General features: G+C 42.5%; 1 protein-coding gene across 1 annotated transcript in view; it reads left to right on the top strand.

The window, feature by feature from the left end:
• The first annotated feature begins 5,904 nt into the window (after positions 1-5,904).
• thop1 (thimet oligopeptidase 1) overlaps positions 5,905-23,725 on the top strand; it is a 33,563-nt gene continuing 15,742 nt past the window's right edge. The window contains exons 1-7 of the mRNA XM_079672971.1: positions 5,905-6,193; positions 7,247-7,453; positions 10,484-10,632; positions 13,358-13,465; positions 13,706-13,808; positions 13,886-14,043; positions 18,614-18,749. Coding sequence (XP_079529097.1) covers positions 6,181-6,193; positions 7,247-7,453; positions 10,484-10,632; positions 13,358-13,465; positions 13,706-13,808; positions 13,886-14,043; positions 18,614-18,749 — 874 coding nt within the window. The 5' untranslated portion in view covers positions 5,905-6,180. The remainder of the gene's footprint in view (positions 6,194-7,246; positions 7,454-10,483; positions 10,633-13,357; positions 13,466-13,705; positions 13,809-13,885; positions 14,044-18,613; positions 18,750-23,725) is intronic.

Here is a 23,725-nt window from a genome sequence, read left to right as displayed (position 1 = left end):
ATGCCAAAGGGGGACCCGAAAAACACGAGGCCAACACAGCGGAGTTCGTCTGGCTGAAGGTCATCCGGCCCAAGTGGCTCAACCCCAGGTTCACCGGCCCCTACAGAGTGACCCAGCGGACATCCCATGCTGTCCGCCTAGAAGGAAAGGGGGACATCTGGTACCACTGGAGCCAGTGTGCAGCGGGGAAATCACCTGGAAGGACCCTCGACGACATCCGGACGGACCTGGCTATCATCAACGCGGACATCCCTACAGCAGACGACTTGGAAGCAGGCATCAGCGGACTGGAGGAGAAGGACCTCGCGGACATCCCTACAGCAGACGACTTGGAAGCAGGCATCAGCGGACTGGAGGAGAAGGACCTCACGGACATCCCTACAGCAGACGACTTGGAAGCAGGCATCAGCGGACTGGAGGAGAAGGACCTCGCGGACATCCCTACAGCAGACGACTTGGAAGCAGGCATCAGCGGACTGGAGGAGAAGGACAACAAGGACATCCCTACAACCGACAGCCCAGAAGTCGCCATCAGCAGGCCGGAGCACGAAGACACAGGACTTCACGGGAAGACAGAGGAACCTGCTCCCCTCTGATCAGGTTGCTATAAGCTACACATAGCACCTCATTTACTAACCCATTTTTTGAGGGAAGTGGTATCTTAACCCACAGTTTAAAGTTCTTTTAATAACTCATTTTTGAGGGAAGTGGTATCTTAATCCACAGGTTAAAGTCATTTATTAACCTATAAGAAGACCCCATTTATAAACCCAAATTTAGGGAGTTGTTTTCTAAAAAATCTATATTTAAGGGATTTGTCTTTCTTTTTACCTCATGTAATACTGACACAGGGACCAAAACCTCTCAGAGAAGAATAGAAAATGTCTGAAGGAGCCCTGAATTTACTGATAACCTGTTGGTCACTACTAGTGTTAGGAGTAATAATCTACTTGTTCGCCCTGCTGTATGTACATTGTAACCTTTAAAATCATGGTTGAGTGACCCAGTGGTTCACAGCATTTTTTAATAACTTGGGGGTTAGAATAGACGTATACTGACACTAGAAGGGTTGGAGCTCACAGTATAACTATGTATGGTAACTGGAAATGGTTAGAAGGATTAGCCCTGGTTTCTACTGTGATTGTTACCATTATTTTAATCTTATGTGATTCCATTGACCACCCAGACTCCACTCCTCCGCCAAATGAATCCGTAACTAGAGTCAAACGGGGCCATTATGAGACAGTAGTTACCCCAATGTCTCCTAGACAAACCTTCACTCTCCATGCAGGTAGTGATGGAATAATACAACTCGACCTGTGCAAAATTGCCCCCTGCAGAAGCCTCGACAGTACCTATTCCTACCTAGCCAAATATGTCTGCTTAGCCCCTGCGGTATGTAACAGAATCAACATAGATACGGTTAAAGGTGCTCCTTACATTTACAGAGGCAGTACATACAAGACCAAAGGCGACCCTTATGTGTCCGTCACATACACATACGGGTGCACCTGCGAGTCCTGGTCCGGTGTCCTAGCAAATTCGGGTCCTGATGACTGGGGATACACGCCACCTTACCGATCGGCGGAAATTGTTAGATCCCTCAAACATAGAATGAAAGTGATTAGGAGAAACCCAAACGTCCCATGCGTTGTCAGGTTTTGTAATCCAGTATGCATAACGCTAAAAAATGTAGTGCTCTCCGACGTTGGACTTTATGTCCTCGCGGTACATGCAGGGGGGGGTTCGCCACAAGGCCTCTTCGAAATTAAAGTTAAACCAAAGGTAGAACAAAACCTTCCTCGTGCAGCATCTAATATTAAATACCTGTCTAAAATTACATGTACGGATAAATGCACGGGGGATTATAGCCAACTTCAACCTCTAGACGTCATCCAAATGGCCAAAGGATACACAGATGACAACCTATGGTTAAAATGGGTTGCCCAAACAGCCCAAGAACAAATGGCAGGGGATTGCCTAGCCTGTGCTACGGCCCGCCCGCAATTAGTCACTGACCCTGCGCCCCTGTTTCCCACAGATACCTTGGGGTACAACTGTATGTTACAACTGACTAGGATGGCCAGCCCTCCTAACTGTGCCACCCTAGCCAAAGTTTTCCCTCCAATTGATAATGACACTAGGACAGGCCCATTTACGCCTGACATAGGCGCCGGTGGGTACACATGTTTTTCCATGGTTGAAAAGTCCCCACGTTTTGACCTAGGAAATGTCTCTACGGATCGGTGTAACCTCACCATGTCTAGCACTAATATAGGACATTGGGCCAGAGCTGGGCTCTACTATTATTGTGGGGGCCACCGCCTGTTCACCCGTATTCCCGAACTATCTGTGGGATTGTGTGCTATGGTGCGCCTCCAGGCACCCCTAATGTTATTAGGCAAAAAACTGGGGCCCACGGACCCTAAAGCCACCCTTAACACCAACCTAATCACTCGACGTAGGAGACACGCGCTGTCCAAACGCCACGCCCCGGGCTCCTTCGATTTGTCTGTCGACTCTCCCACCTACATCGATTCCATCGGAATCCCACGAGGGGTCCCTAACGAATACAAACTAGCGGATCAAATCGCTGCAGGGTTTGAAAGTTTGCCAATTATCTCTGCCTTCTTCCCTGTGACCCCTATCAAAAATGTAGAAAGGATCAACTATGTACATTACAACATACTCCGATTGGCCAATCTCACTAGGGACGCGGTAGACGGCCTGGCTGAACAATTGGGTCCAACGTCCCTTATGGCTGTGCAAAATAGGATGGCGTTGGATATGCTTCTTGCAGAGAAGGGTGGAGTTTGTGCAATGTTTGGGGAGATGTGCTGCACATTTATTCCCAATAACACGGCTCCGGACGGTTCCGTCACAAGGGCTTTAGAAGGCCTTCGCACCCTATCTAAAACTATGCATGAACAATCGGGGGTACACAATTTCTTAGAGGAGTGGTTTGCTAACATGTTTGGTCAATGGAAAGGTTTAATAATTTCTCTTTGTATTTCTGTAGCTACTTTTATGGCCATTTTAATAACATGTGGTTGTTGTTGTGTGCCTTGCATCCGCTCCTTGTGTGTCAAACTAATCAGTTCCACCATTGAAGGAAAAGCTGCTCCTCCCCCACTGTACCAAATGCCCGTGTTGGCTTGGGCAGAGGGTGAGGATGAGTATGATGAAGCGGCAGACAAGGACGCAGTTTGTTAGCGTATTTTGATCTTCCTCCCCTGACACGAGAAGCTGTTATGAGGAGCGGTTCCCAAATGTTTGGAGTGCTCTAAATCCCAGCTTCTAATGGATGTATATGCTGTTCGGGAGCAGACACAGTGGCAAGGAATGACATTAGTTGTGTTTCAAATGTCTTATGTGAGTTGGTCTCGTGGGGGGGAGACCAAAAGGGGGATTGAAGTATTATTGGAGTTATTTGAAGTATTAAAGTAACGTGTTATGGCAGGAAAGTTCAATCTGGTATATTCATTTTAATGTCACCTTATATAGAATATGTGTTAAACTTGTGATTTCTGCATTGAGTGACTTCTGCCTAGCAGATACCAAGAAGAGCCCCCTACGGTCTCTCTGTTAATTATCAATAGTCCTTGCAATTAACAGGGGAAGTCCCAGATACATTTTCAGATAATGTAGTTAAAGTCTTGTAGAATTAATGTTTATCTCCTACACATCCTGCAGGCCTGGAGACTTGGGTCACCCAGCAGTAACCAAGATAAACGTCCTTTTGAGCTTATCAATAAAATGTATTCATTCCTAGTAAGCTGACTTTGGGGTGAAGGGAAGTTCAGGGAAGCCATTAAGCCACAAGAACAATTACACTTCTGTTAATCAACCAAAACTCATGACTTTCAGGGGACAGGACATTCGGACCTATAACAAGGGTCACTTCCTAGAGAATATGTGTGTGTATTTCTTACTGTGATCAGAGGTCCTGTATAATCATTTATCAACTATTCCTGTATTGGTGTTTTATTTGATTCCAGCCGCATAGCTCCTCCTGGGGTTTTGGATATAAGCCTATGTTTTCTTTAGACCAGCCTCTTCTTTTCTTCAAACTGACCAGATCCGTGAGATTGGAGGAAGAGCAGGAAGTACTTCCTTTGTGTTTGTATTTGTATTTGTATTGTTACTTTTTATCATTAAAACAAGATTATTGTTTAACTTGCATTCTGGTGTTTCTTAATCCCTTCCTTTTTACGAATTTACCCAGCTTATCAAACGACACGCGGAGACGAGGTTGGTTTTAAACATCCACCAAATCTCCAACAACACATTTACCTTTTTCTAGACTAAACACAGGTATGATCCTAAGTTTAAAAAATATGAGGTTATCATGAGGTTGTTAACATCGCAGTTTATCAGTGGATGTTTGATGGAACTACTTGTAAACAGCGTGTTTCCTGATGGACACACACAGCGTGACTCCGGTCAGGTAGAGACCGGTCTCAAGTCAGCACCGCTGCAGACTCGCTGTTTGAGGGCTTGATAGCCCACTCCCCCTCCACACCGTTCCAAACTCGTTGGTTTGGAACAGCCCTCAATATGGCGGACCCTCCGCGTGAACGCGCAAACGGAGGGGTAGGGTGTAGGGGTAGGGGGTAGGGTGTAGGGGGCGGTTTGGGAATGGGCCTCAGTCTACTCTCTCTCATTCAAACGTCAATCACTCACTCTGGCGCTTCTGCTGCCCCCTAGTTGTTGGCGGTGTCAACAGCTGCTCCTATCTGTTCTGTACGTTATAACGTAGCCTACAGAACAACAGATAGGAGCAACATATATCAAACTCAATAGAAATATCTTATTTCTATTGAGTTTGATTACTCTGAATCAAAAGTAACCCTTGAAATGTGTTTAAACAGAAACCTGTGTTACAGTGGAAAGACTATATCCTATACAGCCTAATACAAAGGCCTATACTATCTGTATACAATGCTGCTTACATGGTTGTTAGAAAAAGAAAAATGTATAATACACAATATTCAGACACAAAATATACACCGCTTATACTCTAAGATTTGCTGCATTGCCAATACATTATTTTCTAAAGCTGTCGTGGGATTCTGTATCAGAATCTAACATTTCTTGAAAAGAGAGGTTTCACTTGATAGTTTTCTTTGTGATGCATTTGATGAAAGTATAATCTTAAATAAGAAGCCTTGTTTATATAAAAATATTCTCGAAAATATGTTATGATCATTAAATATGATTTTACTGTTTAGATGCCAAAACGAAGCTACAAAGGCTACCTGGAACCTTGCAACAGCTTTAAAATACCTAGAACCACACATAGAAAGAATATTCAAGAGGTAGTAATTGAGGTATGTATCCCTGGAATATGTATGGCATGATTATAAAATGGCCAACCTTTTAAATTGTGTTGTTTCTTATTTACCCGTTTAGACCCAATGACAGCAGTGTTTATATTGTCCTCAAATAATCGATGTGTTGACGATTTATATTTTAATATGAGCAGCATGCGTTTATGCATATACCAAACAATTTAATTGAAAAAAATGGAAACGTAATGCTATTGTGGAGAATGGCTGAACCGATGCAGCACAGCACACATTTAAATGTAAGTATGTAGTGGCGTAGAACATGTGTTGGTAAATATGTTACTTTGTTGCTTGTGTTATCACCAAAAATGTGTTCCGTGAAAGTAAAGCAAGTTCATAATTAGATAGACATCGTGAGGTATTTATTTTCGGTACAGTTTATGTTGAAACCGTTAGAAAGAGTGGCACACTTGTTAGCCTGTTCCATTCTTCTTTGTTTTCCGAAACGTGGCTTGGAAGTATACTTGCTTCGTTTCTGAAGGAAGTGACTTCGAAGTATGCGACCAACAAACCAGCGTCCTCGCGATTGAGAAACACCCAGTGACACACTGTAATCCGGAGGACAGTGAACGAGGTTTATTTAAAAAAAGGGGGAAGATTTTTTAGGAGTGTGCTCCCTCTCACTCCTGTTCACTGTCCTCCGGATTCCTGCAGGGTTCCAGTGTCGCGGAGAGCCCATGCACAATTACATTGAATGTGTCTACTTTTACTACCAGATGTGCTTTCAATTGCTGCAGAAATAGCCGATTTCTCATCCACGATTACGTCACTTCCGCCGATCTAGCACTAACCCCACAACGGACCTAACGAACCATCATTCAAAATCTGAACCATGGGGCCGACAGGTAAACAATGTCCTTACATTTTTTATTTGACTGATTCATTTAAATGTAAATTTGTCTCTGTGACCGCCACGTCTCCTGGTGGATGGTGTCTGTGATCATTTAGATCTAATTAGCTAGCTTTGATCGGTTTGAGCTAGTTTCTGCGCTTACGTTAGCTAATTTAGCTTATGTGCTGTAACTGTAAATCTTGTACCCGAGACAGTAAATATTAGTTGATTTAAATGACCTAGAAACACGGTTAAACTGTCAGTTTAGTATACAACAAATACAATTGGTGTTTTAATAGTGGCTAATCTCTCCACAGTTCTGTATTGATTTTCTCATTGTTTTTTGTCTAGCATGTTAGCTGTTAGCTTTACCAACCTAACTAACTGAATGTGATTCCTAACGGGAATTCCACCTCAGATTGCCTGCGTGGATTATAGATGGATTACTAATAACGACTGTCCAGTAAATGTACTTCCTAAATTAATTAAATGAACATTGTACAATGTACAAAGCTCCATTTAAAAGAATGCGAATATGATATTAAGCTGTTTGTTGACAAATGCGTTATAGTTTCTAATTGTCCGCGTTCTACAGGAGTTCAGCACACTTCTGATCCACTAAACAACACTTTTCTGTACTTACTAATTGTTCCCTGATTAACAGGGTGCTTGTGTAAAGTAAAATATGACTAAATCTGAATATAGTATACAGTATTTGTCATATTCTATTCTATTTTAATATGTAGAGCTAAAGGTTTCCACATGATCTTTCTGTAGGGAGGATCTGACTTGGTTTTGGCCGATAACAACATCCACTAGTGTTTATTCAGTCCTTTGAGCTTTGTATAATATCTGAAGATGTTTAACTAATCAGGAATGGGGCATCCATATCAACATTACTCCAATCATATGATATATATTAGAATCAAACACTGTGAAACATTTGGCCCTATGAGTGCTTTTCATCTTGATATTATTATATACATGTACATCATGCGTGCTTCTTCCATCACTGCCATGCGTTGTAACCCCCCACCCTGCTCACCTGTCCCTCTTCTTGTTCCAGATGAGGCGGTGAATGGCAGCCAGATCCCGGTCTGCTCCGAGAACCGTCTGCGTTGGGACCTGAGCACCGAGCAGATCCAGCAGCTCACCGACAAACTCATTGCCAACACCAAGGAGGTGTACGATGGCGTGGGAGCGCTGGACATCGACAGTGTCACCGTCGAGAACACGCTCAAGGCCCTCGCTGACGTGGAGGTGGAATACACCGGTCAGTGTCCACCAATCGGCAGCGTTTCTCTCCTGATGCTAAATATGTGTACAGATGATGGTGATCTCTTTTCATATCCAAAAAGCTAAAGTTATTTAGAATATAGTTGCAGAGACAAGTTCTGACCGTTATTTCAAATTCAAGGATTAATGTAAACCTGTGTCCTGATATAAGGGCAACAATAGCAGGTGAAAGTATCAACAATATCTCTATTTAAAAAACAAAACTTCCACTGAAATCTTTCATTAACTACAACAAATATGCAGCTGGGAGCAAACCCAAACCCTAAATAGCTGCTCACTGTAAATTTGATTAAAAAAGCAGGATGAAATAGCACATTTCTTCATGACTATTTTTAGTGCCAGTTTAGTGAGTGTTAGTGGCAGCAGGACAGTGTGTGTGGGATTGTCAGAAGCGGGGAGTGTGTGCACATGATATTGAAGAAAAATGCGGCCCTGGGAAACGGTGTGCCTCCCTGAGTGTCTTTTAAATGTTTTCAGAAAACAATTGAGTTCTGTGGCTCAGAGGAAGAACATATCACAGGCTCTGATACATACACACACACACACACACACACACACACACACACACACACACACACACACACACACACACACACACACACACACACACACACACACACACACACACACACAATACTAGGTAGTAGATACATTCACTGTTGGTCTGAACTAGAAGACTACCACCTGATTTATTCTAAAAGACAGCAGTTAACCGGCAACAGAGCAAGACAAACAAATATTTGATTTGTATTTATTATTATTATTTAAATTGACCAGATATTTTTGCAGCTTGTACTGTCAATTTGACGATGAACCTGAGAGCAGTCAGGCCAGGCGTCCATTGTGAGCTCTGCAGTGAAGCTCTGAGTCAGCAGAATGAGATGGTAAAGAATCGTCAGCAGTTTGTAGAGAAAGCAGCTGAACCAGCTGTCCAGAGACAATAAAGATGGCGAGTTTGTGTGGAGGCAGCTGAAAACACCTCTTTTTTCCATATTTATGGTAGCCCTCTAAATTAACCAGAGAAATTAAAAAGTAAATGAAAATACATTTACTTTTGCAAATATATGAGATTCAGAAGTTAAAAATGTCCAAGTTGAAATAATGACTTGCTATATAGAATTTACAAGATACCACATCGACATTACGATGGAGAAATGATAATGGAGACTTTAAAATGAAGTTCCACCTAGGTATGTTATTTAAGCAAATATTAGAATGTAATAATCCAATCAGCATTTGAATCTTCACATACTTGTATGGGTATTTTATGATCAAATAAATATGAAAATGGAAAGCTGTTTAATGTTAAATATTGAATGTACAACATTTTCAATTTGTCAATATTTGGCTTAAAATACAAATGCAATTCTCAAACTATTTACAGGGTTCCCGCGGGGTTTTAAAAAGTCTTACAAAGTCTTACATTTGATAATCTGAATTTAAGGCCTTAAAAAGGTCTTTTAAATACGACCAAAACAATAAGAAAGGTCTTAAATATGATTTAGAAGGTCTCAAAATGATCGGATTTGAAAGGTACATCTGTGTTGAGATCGCGTCTAAATGTGTTTTGGGGGAAATGTCCGGGCTGCAAAGTAACCAGTACGGTAATAGCCTTTCATTTCGACCCAACAATTTGTATTGAAATAAATCAACATGGAACTAGTAATCACTAACTTTGTTTCCCCCGGCCCCTTATCGGAGAACACCCAGCTAGTAACCTAGCAACCAAGCTTCAGTTAGGGCAGTCAGAAACTCAGGTATCTTCGAATCTACTTACAAATAAATATGGGGAAGTGTAAGTTCAACCGTATTTGGTTGGAAAACATCGAATTTAGTGCTTGGTTGAAACCAGTGGAGGGAGGGGAACGTGTTGGAAGCCCGCTCCACCTTTTTTCAAAAATAAATTAGCGTTTGTTTTGCTAATGTAGCGTTAGCTAGTGTAGCGAGGTTTGGGTCTACGTCAACCCTAAAAGCGGAGGTGCTGTAGACGCTAAATACCGTAGCTAAACACCAATCATACAACAGCAACGATGAAATAGTGTAGCCAAGGCAGCAGAGCTCTGAATATATATCTCTTGTTACTCTCTCTCTCTCTCTCTCTCACACACACACACACACACACACGATTATTAAATACGATTATTCATTGACTTTGAAAACATCCATTTATTGAACTTTAAAACAAATAATAATTTGAACAGTATCTTTTTAACTGTTGATTACCCTGAACGTATAATTCAACTGAAAAACCAATACAAAAATTAATTAAATAAATGATACATTTAAATAAATAATATCAAAATAATAAATACCAATAAACAAGATCAACAAATATTTTGGAGCGCACTTCCACAAGCTACGAAACATATATAAATATGATAAATAAAAATAAATTAGACTAAAATTAATTAGATCAAATATGTTGTAGTGCACTGTCACAACCTAGCAAACCAAAATTCAGTTTTTTCGATTATGTTGTTTTCGTAATTGTGGCAGGCCAAAATCGTAATTCCGATTTAAAATACGATTAATTGCACAGCCCTAACACACACACACACACACACACACACACACACACACACACACACACACACACACACACACTTTTTGTCTAACACGCTAACACAGTTCTGTACTGTTATGCTTTTATATTCAGTCATTGTTCTTATGTTGAACATGAATACATTTACTTTGTAAGTAATTATGGGACGTATTTCTTCTTTCATAGCAATTTTCCTTCATACTTTCTTGCCGTGAAATAGGTCTTAAATTCTATTCAAAGTGGTCGTAAAAAGTCTTAAATTTGAGAAGGCAAAACCTGCAGGAACCCTGTATTTAAGAAGTTCAAGTTAAACTATAAGTTAAAAAAAAAAACTTTCTACATACTAAAAACATCCGACGGTTTTGAAACTAAATGATACTAGCAATTCACATTTCATGAACCTGCTGTACAGTGGACAACATCCAAACTGATTGTAACGTTGCTGTTTTGTCTCTCCGGTCTCAGTCCAGAGGAACATGTTGGACTTCCCACAGCACGTCTCTTCCTGTAAGGAGATCCGAACAGCGAGCACCGAGGCCGACAAGCGTCTGTCTGAGTTCGACGTGGAGATGAGCATGAGGGAGGGCGTGTACCTGAGGATTGTCGCTCTGGAGGTGAGCTGACGGAGAGATGTCCAATGCAGACAAATAGATGAATGAATGGAGGCATAATCAATTAAATATAGGTTGATGGGTTTGTCATTTCCTTTAGTTTTTTTCCCTTTTCCATTTGACATTTAGCTTCTGCTCATAACCAACCATGAAACACTAACACATGTACTCTAAAGTAAACTCCCATGTGACATGGAGGCAAAAATCCTAGGTCCGACCGGCCCACTCTCGCGTTTGACGCGGCCCCCTTCAATTACTTGATTCGCGCCGCGTCCACCGCTTCACGCTCGCCGTCGGATTGAATTTGCGTCCGTCTTCGTCTCTGCATTGACTTTACATGTAATCGCGCTGCCCCCAAACATCGCATCGCGTCCGGTGTGAACGCAGAATTATCGCGTTCACACCAAAAAGAGTACTCAGTGCTGGGAACTTTTACCCCCATTTTTAGTGCCAGCTAGAGAGGTGGTACTATCCTGGTACCAAAAAAGTATCAATTTCTATTGGCTGGGCGAATTGCAAACCACGGCCCGTAAAACTCTGAAAAGTTTTGTGAAGCCGCCATTGTATTTGCTGGCATTAGCATTATTAGCATTAGCCCCTCGCACCAACAGAGAGAGAATTGCAACACAACTTAATGGCAACACAAAAAAAACATGGGAGCGGTGGAGTGATGAGGAGGTGTCGGCGTTCTGGCGATTTACTCAGAATGCAGTCCCCAACTCCGGGGACTTCCGGCCGGGGACTTCGGGTGGCAGTATACGCCATGAAGTTGTTCGCGGCCTGCCAGTAAATCCAAAGCAGAAGAAGAAGAAGTGACGTCAGCGGCTTCATTTGCCTAATCCTCCCTCAGGGAACTTATTCCGGTGTGAACGCGATTGGTACTTAGTGCCGGCACTAAGTACGGCAAAGTACTTGGTGTGAAAGCGGCTAAGGTTATCATAATCTGGCATAAAATAGCTTTATGCAACGTGTGTGTGAAGCAGAGATCTGGTGAGCAGAGCAAAACACACGCTAAGAGTTAGACCTAACACACTTAGCTATTTTATCTACCTCTTGAACAAGCTAAACTAGTTACAAATATATTTATTCTCTACTGTCGGGTCACTCATTACTGGATCAGTGAGCTGCATGAGATACTGACAGGCTGGAGAGAGGAAAGAGAGCACTTCCGCTAATTTCTCCCGTGTTATTCTCCAAAGTGAATGTAAACTTGAATAATGTACTTCATTTGAATGTAATAATTATGTTTGTTGTTGTTTGTGGAAGCGCCAGTGAATGAGCGCCATTAACTGAGTTCACTTTAAATGGAAGATCCCCACTCGATCGGTATCGGCCGATACTGATTCCGGCGATCGGCTCCAAAATTGGCGATCGGAGCATCCCTAATATATATACAGTATATATATATATGGCTGCTTCCCCAAGAGCGGCGGTTAAAATAGAATCGCCCCGTCAAAATTGAAATCCCCTATTAACGTATTGATTATAGGTCCGGGTCCGTATAGGTCGGCGCCTGGGTCCGGATCCAGACGGACGCGGTGTTACTGAACTATGCCTTTCAGACTTCACAAGAGTTATTTTGAATGTAGGACTACTTTACGGTGCTACTTGCATCACATCGCTTACATTTATTCACATAGCACTCATCAGTTGAATTAAGCTACTTTTGTACACGTGCGAAATTGCAATACCCAAAGCTTATCAAAAATCTTAACTTCACATCAAGGTCCAAGAAAATGACAATTTCTCACATATTATTATGGCCCACATAGTTATCACCTTAATCACCACCCTACAAACATCTTATGGCACATGTGTAAAATAAGTGCATTCACTCTTTTTCACAATCAGTGAGATTAATGGCACGGCATGGAGTCCACCATACAGGTGTATGCTGGAGTGTACGCACTTATGTTCACTCTAATAGTCATTTAGATTTCATGACATTCATGTCAGAAAAAGCTGCTTCACAAATGTTTGTAGAACAGAGACAAATAAAACAGACATGCTAATAATAGCATTAGTATTAATAATTGTAAATGGCCATTGGTCACACCACCAGTTTGTTTTACTGTAAACTTGGAGGAAGCCTGCGTGCAGAGCAGACTGCTGCTGCAGCACGCTACACACCGACCCCGCCCCAACCTCCTCTCTCCCTCACACGTGCGACTAAAGATGAACAAAGCGGCAGGTAAAAAGTCCTCCTCGTGGAACTACTTCGAACTTACAAGTCCAAAGGAAGTTAAATGCAAGCTCTGCGAAAAGACGTTGGTCTATCACAGCTCGACCTCAACAATGCGTTCGCATTTGAGTGCGAAGCACGCCAAAGAGGTCACAGAGAAAGACGCAGCACTGCTGCGCATAGCGCATCTCCAAATAAAGGCAATGGCAGGCAATTTAGAAAATAAAGAGAAATTATTTTGTTTGTACTGTTAAACATGTTCCAGTAAAGAAAACAACGGAATGCCTTTTTGTCTGAGTTTTTTTTTCTCCCGCGCGGGGGGGGGAGGGTCGGGGTCGGTCGAATAATCGATTATTATTCGCCAGGGCTGCCGAATAATCGATTTTGATCATGGTCAGTTTCTGGCAACCCTAGTAGAAACCATGTTTCGGTAATAGCCATGCTCTCAACGTCAACCCAAACTGATAGAAAGATTGGGACGTTTCTGTCATGAGGCTCCTGGTCACCTGGTTTCTCGTGCCAAGGTCTTTTTGTTTCTGTCTGCAGAAAAAGGTGGATGCCAGTAGCCTCACTGCAGAGTCCAAGCGTTACATGGAGCGTCTGGTCAAACTGGGGAGAAGGAACGGTCTCCACCTGCCCAAAGAGAAACAAGAGGTGACCAATGTTTTTTTATCAATTACCTTTTGTTCATGCAGGGAAACTTCACTGAGATCATTACTCTTCCACGAACCCACCCAGGAAAGGGTCAACATTCATATGATGCCAATCTTAATTTGTAACAGATACTTTTTTTGTTGTGGTTATAAAGCTTTACCACACAGAGTATCCCTTTACAATATTTTTGGATAAAATCCTGTATGATGTAACTCTGATTCTGTTACATTTCTGTAACAGGAGATCAAGACCATCAAAAAGAAGCTGAGCAACCTGTGCATCGATTTCAACAAGAACCTGAACGAGGACACCACCAGTCTGTCCTTCACCAGAGAGGAGCTGGGTGAGTCTTGAGCTTCACACAGTCGGCCTCGTCTTCCTCTCTCTGTGTACTCACACATATGGTGGTGTTGCTTTCAGGCGACCTCCCAGAGGACTTCCTCAGCTCTCTGGAGAAGGATGGAGAGAAGCTGAAGGTCACCCTCAAGTATCCTCATTACTTCCCCACCATGAAGAAATGCAACATCCCAGAAACCCGCAAGAAGCTGGAGGAGGCCTTTAACTCCCGCTGCAAAGAGGTGAGACACAAAGTGAAAAAGTTATTGTCTTTCAAGAGGTTTAGATTTTTAAATAGTTTGAGTCAGTTTGTGCTGTTTTTTCTTTGCCAGATCGTGATAATCTGAGCGAAGCTCTGATCGCCAGAAGAGTTTTTCATAGTATAGAGCACTTCACAGTCAGTGAAGGGTTAGAAATTACATATGGGAATACAAAAAAAGATATATATATATATATATATATATATATATATATATATATATATACACACACAGTGGGGCAAAAAAGTATTTAGTCAGCCACCAATTGTGCAAGTTCTCCCACTTAAAAAGATGAGAGGCCTGTAATTTTCATCCTAGGTATACCTCAACTATGAGAGACAAAATGAGAAAAAGAAATCCAGAAAATCACATTTTTAAAGACTTTATTTGCAAATTATTGTGGAAAATAAGTATTTGGTCAATAACAAAAGTTCATCTCAATACTTTGTTATATACCCTTTGTTGGCAATGACAGAGGTCAAACGTTTTCTGTAAGTCTTCACAAGGTTTTCACACACTGTTGCTGGTATTTTGGCCCATTCCTCCATGCAGATCTCCTCTAGAGCAGTGATGTGTTGGGGCTGTCGCTGGGCAACGCGGACTTTCAACTGCCTCCAAAGATTTTCTACGGGTTGAGATCTGGAGACTGGCTAGGCCACTCCAGGACCTTGAAATGCTTCTTACGAAGCCACTCCTTCGTTGCCCGGGCGGGGTGTTTGGGATCATTGTCATGCTGAAAGACCCAGCCACGTTTCATCTTCAATGCCCTTGCTGATGGAAGGAGGTTGTCACTCAAAATCTCATGATACATGGCCCCATTCATTCTTTCCTTTACACGGATCAGTCGTCCTGGTCCCTTTGCAGAAAAACAGCCCTAAAGCATGATGTTTCCACCCCCATGTTTCACAGTAGGTATGGTGTTCTTTGGATGCAACTCAGCATTCTTTCTCCTCCAAACACGTCTAGTTGAGTTTTTACCAAAAAGTTCTATTTTGGTTTCATCTGAACATATGACATTCTCCCAATCCTCTTCTGGATCATCTAAATCAGGGGTAGCCAACACGGTGCCCGCGGGCACTTAGGTGCCCGCAGGGGCAACGTGAGTCGCCCGCGGGGCATGTTCTAAAAATAGCTCGCCAAGCAAGTCCATGTATGAAATACACAAAACAAAAAAGGAAATGTAATTAAAAGAATCTACCCTATGCATAAACGAAACCTAAATCATAGCGAACTCTTATCTACTTAATATAACTCTATATCTATCTAACACCCCTCCTCCCGCCACCCCCACAATGAATATCGACCAATCACGTTCTTGCTTGATTTGCGGGTCCAGAGTTGCAGTCGGGAAGAAAAGCAATGTGGCACCTCCCTGCTGATTTTCCTTCTGGCAGAATCTACATAACACATCAGCCCCATTGAACAGCCTAGTCGTGCCAGCCTACACAGCACATGAGGGGCAGAGATTTACTCTGTGTGTTGCAACTTGCATATATATTTATTGCACTTGACGCACACACACGCATGGCGTAATTTCCACTGGGTACAGGGGGGACATGTCCCCCGCTCTTTTCGAAATCCCGTTTGTGTCCCCCCACTTTACAAATATGTGTATTATTATTTTTTAACGCAAGCCGTCATCGCCACGGAGGAGCACACAGCCTCTGTGAACGAGCGAGACAGAGGGAGAGAGAGAGAGAGCTAGGGAGGGAGGGAGGGAGAGAGAGCGAGCAAGAGAGAGATGGGAGAGCACACCTTTATCTATTTAATATAGATAAATTAAGAAATCATTCCAATGTGTACTATACAGTGATGCAAATTAGTCGCTTTTCGGCACCTCCCGCTTTTTTAACGCTGATTTGGGTGACTTGTATAATTTGTTTAGAACCGAAGAGTTTTCATTTTGGGGGGGGTCCGTCAGTCCGAACTTCTCACTTCAAAAAAGAAGAAGAAATCTAGATTGCAAAATAATTAAACAAGCGAGTGCCTGTTTTTCCTGGCCAAGGACAGGTTCATTGAACACAACACGAGCGTAACGTGTCTTCACCATAGGTCTTCACGTGGTTATGTCTCGTCTGGAAGGAGTAACGGAGAGCATCGGAACGCTGCTCCAGCTCTTCAAATATTGCAGTACCCATAAGGAGCCGTACACATGGCGCAGTGTTTGCGAGGCTGTGTCTTTAGTTGTAAGCACAGTGGCGATCTGTTGTTATTAGCATCTGGTTAGCTAGCTATGCTAACGAATTTAAAGAGCTTTTCTACAACCAGGTGGAAGAGAGCTCTCTCCTGAGAGGCTCAAATAACCTCAGCTCAGTGAGGTTAAGGCACACCTTGATATGATCATTATAGTTATTAATGAGACATTAGAGACTCAATTATTAACAGGTATAAAATACTATATGACAGTAACAAAAAAAAGTTGTTAAAAATAACAAGAATAGAGTTTGAAAGGAGAGTGATTTTTTTTTTTTTTCTCCAAAAAGACAAATCTGTCATTGTCAGATGGTATATTACGCTGTTTTTTTTCTGCTTCGAATAGTTCTCTCTTTTTTCACCATACGTGTGTTTGCATCACTGACTATAGGACAGTACAAAAAACAGTTTAAAAAGGGAGTGATTAGTAAAATATGCATAAATAGAAAGAAAGAATGCTAACTAGGTAACATAAGATAAGAATAAACCAGTTTAAATGATTTGTTATTGGTTGTGATCATATTCTAAAGATGATTGGATTATTGAAAAGTATACAGCTCCCTTTCATATGAGTGTTGAAAGCTGTATCCACAAATTCACCAGAATTTATGGATACACCAGAGTGCACCAGCATTTCACTTCAACATTTTAAAAAACATCTTCCCGGGGGAGCACGCCCCCGGACCCCCATAGCTGAGCTGAGGCCCGTCCACCCCCAAATAAAGCAGGTTAAAATAATTAGATTGCAAACATGTTCTTTTAGTAAACACTGAAAACGGGTCCCACAGACCCAAACAGCACACAAAGGTTAAAGGTAAGCATATTAACGTTAAAATGTGGTAAATATATACACTGCAAAAAACAAAAAAAGAGGAGTAAAAGTAGCCCCCGACTTAAGTATTTTAAAAATAATAAAAATAAGTATTTGGTCACTTACAAAAAAACAAGATTTCTGGCTCTCACAGACCTGTAACTTCTTCTTTAAGAGCCTCCTCTGTCCTCCACTTGTTAACTGTATTAATGGCACCTGTTTGAACTCGTTATCAGTATAAAAGACACCTGTCCACAACCTCAAACAGTCACACTCTAAACTCCACTATGGCCAAGACCAAAGAGCTGTCAAAGGACACTAGAAAAAAAATTGTAGACCTGCACCAGGCTGGGAAGACTGAATCTGCAAGCAGCTTGGTGTGAAGAAATCAACTGTGGGAGCAATTATTAGAAAACGGAAGACATACAAGACCACTGATAATCTCCCTCGATCTGGGGCTCCACGCAAAATCTCACCCCGTGGGGTCAAAATGATCACAAGAACGGTGAGCAAAAATCCCAGAACCACACCTGGGGACCTAGTCAATGACCTGCAGAGAGCTGGGACCAAAGTAACAAAGGCTACCATCAGTAACACACTAGGCCGCCAGGGACTCAAATCCTGCATTGCCAGACGTGTCCCCCTGCTTAAGCCAGTACATGTCCAGGCCCGTCTGAAGTTTGCTAGAGAGCATTTAGATGATTCAGAAGAGGATTGGGAGAATGTCATATGGTCAGATGAAACCAAAATAGAACTTTTTGGTAAAAACTCAACTAGACGTGTTTGGAGAAGAAAGAATGCTGAGTTGCATCCAAAGAACACCATACCTACTGTGAAACATGGGGGTGGAAACATCATGCTTTGGGGCTGTTTTTCTGCAAAGGGACCAGGACGACTGATCCGTGTAAAGGAAAGAATGAATGGGGCCATGTATCGTGAGATTTTGAGTGACAACCTCCTTCCATCAGCAAGGGCATTGAAGATGAAACGTGGCTGGGACTTTCAGCATGACAATGATCCCAAACACACCGCCCGGGCAAGGAAGGAGTGGCTTCGTAAGAAGCATTTTAAGGTCCTGGAGTGGCCTAGCCAGTCTCCAGATCTCAACCCGTAGAAAATCTTTGGAGGGACTTGAAAGTCTGTGTTGCCCAGCAACAGCCCCAAAACATCACTGCTCTAGAGGAGATCTGCATGGAGGAATGGGCCAAAATACCAGCAACAGTGTGTGAAAACTTACAGAAAACGTTTGACCTCTGTCATTGCCAACAAAGGGTATAAAACAAAGTATTGAAATGAACTTTTGTTATTGACCAAATACTTATTTTCCACCATAATTTGCAAATAAAGTCTTTAAAAATCAGACAATGTGATTTTCTGGATTTTCTTTTCTTCTCATTTTGTCTCTCATAGTTGAGGTATACCTAGGATGAAAATTACAGGCCTCATCTTTTTAAGTGGGAGAACTTGCACAATTGGTGGCTGACAAAATACTTTTTTGCCCCACTGTATATCTATTTTATATAAAGATGTGTGTGTGTTCGTGTTCAGGAGAATTCGGCCATCCTGAAGGAGCTGGTGGAGCTCCGGGCTCAGAAAAGCTCCTTGCTCGGCTTCACCACGCACGCTGACTTTGTCCTGGAGATGAACATGGTCAAAACTGGGAGGAAGGTGGCCGGCTTCCTGGGTGAGTTCACAACCTCAATCACTGAAGTTTCACCTGAAAGCTCCCATAACCTCTGGAGAAACTTGTGTTTGTTAAAATGAAAAGTTAAGGGAGGTGCAGAATAGGGGAAGGTTTCACTCTGAGTGATGTACGCCTGGGTTATCGGTAAGAACACACAAGATTCTTGGTAACGGTGGATTTCCTTTACTTATGAATATCAGCACAACAGCAATACAGCCATGGAGCAGGTGTATTGTATAGCCTAGCCTAGTCTATAACAGAGAAATATAAAACTACAATTAGGATCTCTTACTTAAATATATTATACAGTAAACAATAACGGGGTGTCCGTGGGGGTCTTAAAAAGTATCAAAAGTTGATAAATCAATTTAGCGAAAATTAAGGCTATTAAAAAGTATTAAACGGCATTTTCCGAGGTTTTACATTTTGTAGCTTGTTTTCAATAAGTATAGAAATTGTCCAAAGAGGTTGTATTCTACAGTCTGCCTGAATGTAATCATTGCGTAGGTGTGTAGTGTGATTCTGTGTAGTTTATTTATGGCATCCTGTTGGATTTGACGTCATCTGAACAGGACATCGCGCGCTCACTGCTTGATAGCGTGCGAAGCTCCATTTACGCCGGTTGTTAAACAACATCGTTATGGGGAAATGCAAGTTTGCGTCCAAATGGTTGGAAGATAAGGAGGAAGGATATACATACATATACCCTGAATAAGCATAACTTTCCCCTGAATAGTACTTTATAACACATTCTAAGGCTACTTAACTGATCAAGAAGCAAGTTGTAATAAAACCATTACAAATAAAAACATGGAAAACATCGCACAGATAGCTCCTTTAAAGTGGACCTATCATGCTATATTTGAATAATATAGTGTAGGATCATACCTATATAAGGCATATTTATACTTTTTATTTTTCAAAATAGCAAACAGATCATTAATTTTAGCCATTCCTCATTTCGCTCAAATTAACACTGTCTTTGCATGGGCTGATTCTGTGAGAACAGCACCATCTACAGGCCTGGCATATGTACTACAGCGTCTCCAGCGCTTTCGAACTGCTATGTCCGTGGCTGTCTCCTCCTGATTGGTGGAGTTGGCCCAATAGCCGTAGCGCCACTTCTGTGACGTCATAGAAGTGTTCAAATCTGGATCAGTCTGTATCAGATCCGCTGCAGCCCCTTTTTTAGAGATTTGGGTATGGAGGAAAATAGAGAGGGTTGTGATTTCTGACACTTGGTGAGTTCCCTGGAACACTGGGGACACATATTCATGTATAAAAGACGTACAAAAGTGTATTTTGCATGATAGGTCACCTTTAACTTGCAATTAAACCGGTTAATATGTCATCCAAACATTAGAGATTGCCAACATTGTCAAACATAACAGAGAAAGGTACAGCTAAATAATGCTAACATTAGCTTCGGTCGCTTAGCTCAACATGTCAATAACAGCCTGAGTTAGCAAACTCCAATACAACTCAAATGCCATGACAGGCTCAATAATATCCCGTTCAGTGTGCGTAACATAGACTTACTGTTGGTCAGCGCCGCACAAAACTCACACACCACGTCACCACGATTAGGTCCAAGCTGCTCTCAGTCGACTGACGTGCCTCTCTCTTTTCTTCCTAACTCTAGCTACTAGGGGTGCAACGGTTCACAAACATTTCGGTTCGGTACGTACCTCGGTTTTTAGGTCACGGTTCGGTTCGGTACATTTTCGGTACAGCAGAAAAAATGTCTTCTGTTGGTCTCTGCCACTTGCCTCAAGTTTGAAGGCTAGGCAGATAATGTCTCACGAAGGCAGTCCAGAAACGATCAACCAATATCTGTGAATGTCTCCATCTCCGCTGTCTTAGCAGTCCGGATGCAGGATAAACCACCTGGGGCAGGGAGCTGTCAGCTCGATCCAGGAGCAGGAAGTTAGGGGTCACAGGGTCAACTTCAGCCACGTCGGAAGAAACATACCCTAAGGGTTTTGCATTTAGGATGCTCTCAACTTCAGTAGTAACTGTCATGAGCACTTCACCACTCAACTTATCAGAGCCAATGGTAGTGTATAGTGCTGCGTTGTTGGACTCACATTCAGGTTCAGGTCCGGACTCAAGTCCAGAGGTTCAGGTTCAGGTCCGGACTTATAAGTCCGGACCTGAACCCATGGCTTGTGTCAAGTTGTGTGAGTAACTAAAGTGAACTTATTGTGAGCTAATTATCAATTGAAAATAAACTCATAATCAACTCAAATTCAAACTCGTCAGGTTTATTGTGCTACCTTCCAACTTGTGTCTTCATTTCTCTACAAAGTACAAATGTAAAAAAAACACTTTTTGCCACTTAGTCTACAAATGACTTATGACAGCAACTACAGTGAACTACTACAACGTTCAAACATTTATTTCATTTACCAAACTAAAGTAACCAAACAGCCCCTGCAGGGCTCGACATTAAGGGCTGCCCGATGGCCCGGGGCCATCTAGTATTTAGCTCGGGCCATGAAGCCTCACCTGCTGGTTGCCCGATCGGGCAATCTATTATACCAGTATCATGCAGCTCGCGAATCCAGTAATGAGTGACCCGACAGTAAAACTAAACATATCTATAACTAGTTTAGGTAGTTTGAGAGGTGATTAAAATAGCTACGTGTGATATTCTAACCTGAAGTGTGTGTTTTGTCCGCTCACCGCTGCATGTGATCATGCAGAGCTGCGTGTCGACTCGTCAGCAGCAGCTGATCTCTCTCTCCCGTCAGATTAGACTTCACTCGCGTTTATGTCCATATCGATCAGATCCAGCTAGTTGTAGCTAATGATATGACTACCTGCTTATTAAAAGACACCGTGACCTAAACAATAAGTGTCGCTATGCAACTGGTTGAGGCCACAAAGTATAGCGCAGCATTATGCATTTGTTTACATGCCCACCGGAACCCCGAGGCATTACCAACAGATCAACGCACAATCAACCCACACAGCACATCTCTTTCTCCACATTAAGTGTTACACATTAGAATGGACTACTCTTGTCTGTCACATACTATTCTTGTCTGTCACATAAGTGGCGCAACTGAAGCGGTATTGCGCTAAAGGGAAATTATTTTGACCGGACATTTTGACCGAAGAGATTTAGATTTGCTTGCTAACGGGAACTCTGACGTCGCCATTGTGTGTGCTTCACGGATGCACTCGGCTGCTCGGGTCTGCTCGGTCAGCTTCTGGATGAGGAGGCATTCCTTCGACCAACTTACAGTCGATAACATTACAAACATTTTTAACAGGGTCCATAATAGCGTAAATAATGTTTGTTTTGGCAGTTATAGCTGCATGTAATGTTTTCTACTTTTTTACATCTGGGAAGGCATTTACCTTCATCAGATGGAAAGTGTCTTGACAAACAACTTAAGTATTTATTATAGCTATGCAGGGCATGCAAGCGAGCAATCACAAACAAGTGAAATGAAGAATACAATTGAAATTGTAATATTGTGGTGGTTCATCTTATAATTCAGTCTAGAGAATGCACAAGACAGCATCTAAGACCTGCAAAAATCTAAATGTTCTAGGGGGAGGCCCCCCAAACCCTTCATGCGTCATTTCGTCCGCGCGCATTTTTCAGGGCAATCTCTATTGGGCTCAGGGCCATCTGTAAATGATCTTAGATGGCCCACAGGGCCATCTCCCAAAATCCTTAATGTCATGCACTGCCCTGAGCTGACTGAGCCTAAATCCCTAAAACTTTGCTGAAAGGTAGAGTGTAGAGTAGACTATATGCATTACACTGTTAGACACCTACTATACAGTATCACTGTAGTGACTACTACTCGACCATGCTGTCCACTATGTCTAAGCCAATCACATCGCTAGCTTCCCTTGATGTCACACAGATCTCCCGAGCAGTTAAGATATTTTGCGAGACTTCGTGAGTTGAGTAATGGCCGCCATATCAGAAGCCGACACAATGTTTTTCGTCTTTTCTCAGCGCAAATTTCTCGATCTATGGAAGGTTTTAGATGGTTTAGGACAAAAAGGAGAATATACGTAAGTGCTAGTTTTTTTGCGAGTCCAAGTACCGGTTCCCGACGTTCCGGTTTTAACCGGACTTGAACCGAAACTTTTTGCAAGTCCAGTACCGGTTCGGCGTACCGGTACGCAGCACTAGTAGTATACAGAGTAGACTTGATGGAGCAAACTTCTCATTCCCACGCGCCACCGAAGTGTGGTTCTGCTGGTGGGTTAAAGCGAAAACTGACCTGTTGCTTAGCCAGTTGCTGCTGGAGCTCTGGACACATATTGGCGAACGCTTCCCTGAGCTCCCTTTCTTCCCATCCAGGTTGTTATCAGCGCAAAGTTCAAACGGCAACATCTGTGATGGTATGGGGGTGTGTTAGTGCCCATGGCAACTTGCACATCTGTGAAGGTACCATTAATGCTGAAAGGCACAAAAAAGTATTTTTTAGGGATGTCCCTGCTTATTTCAGCAAGACATTACCTTACATTACATTGCATTTAGCTGACGCTTTTATCCAAAGCGACTTACAATAAGTGCGTTCGACCAACAAGATACAAACTTGAAGAAAACAGAATCATATAAGTACATCAGGTTTCATACGGCCCGTCTACACTACAGGCATGAAAAAATCTTGAAGCTGGGCATGTCTGAAGCTTGGCGATTTTTTGCGAGCAACCAATCACATGAATCTCCCGCCCCCGACATACAAAGCAATAGCAATGTTAAAACGAAGTAAACTGGATATAAACTCTCCAAACAGGCGAACAAACTATCAGTTTCACCCACTGTCTCTGCCACCTCCCTCCATGCCTGGTTCCTCCGGTTTGTATCCCGGTAAATAGTTCCGGTCGTAAAGAACCGGGTGATTTGCTACCGTAATATCTCGTTTGGAATATGAGGAAATGAACTGCGGTCTGGCTCTCCCAGCTTGCACGCGGTTTGATTGGCTGCGCTTGCACTGGCGGGA

This window comes from Notothenia rossii (genome assembly GCF_949606895.1).
Source record: "Notothenia rossii genome assembly, chromosome: 1".
NCBI lineage: Eukaryota > Metazoa > Chordata > Actinopteri > Perciformes > Nototheniidae > Notothenia > Notothenia rossii.
This window is presented reverse-complemented; position numbering and strand designations above follow the sequence as displayed.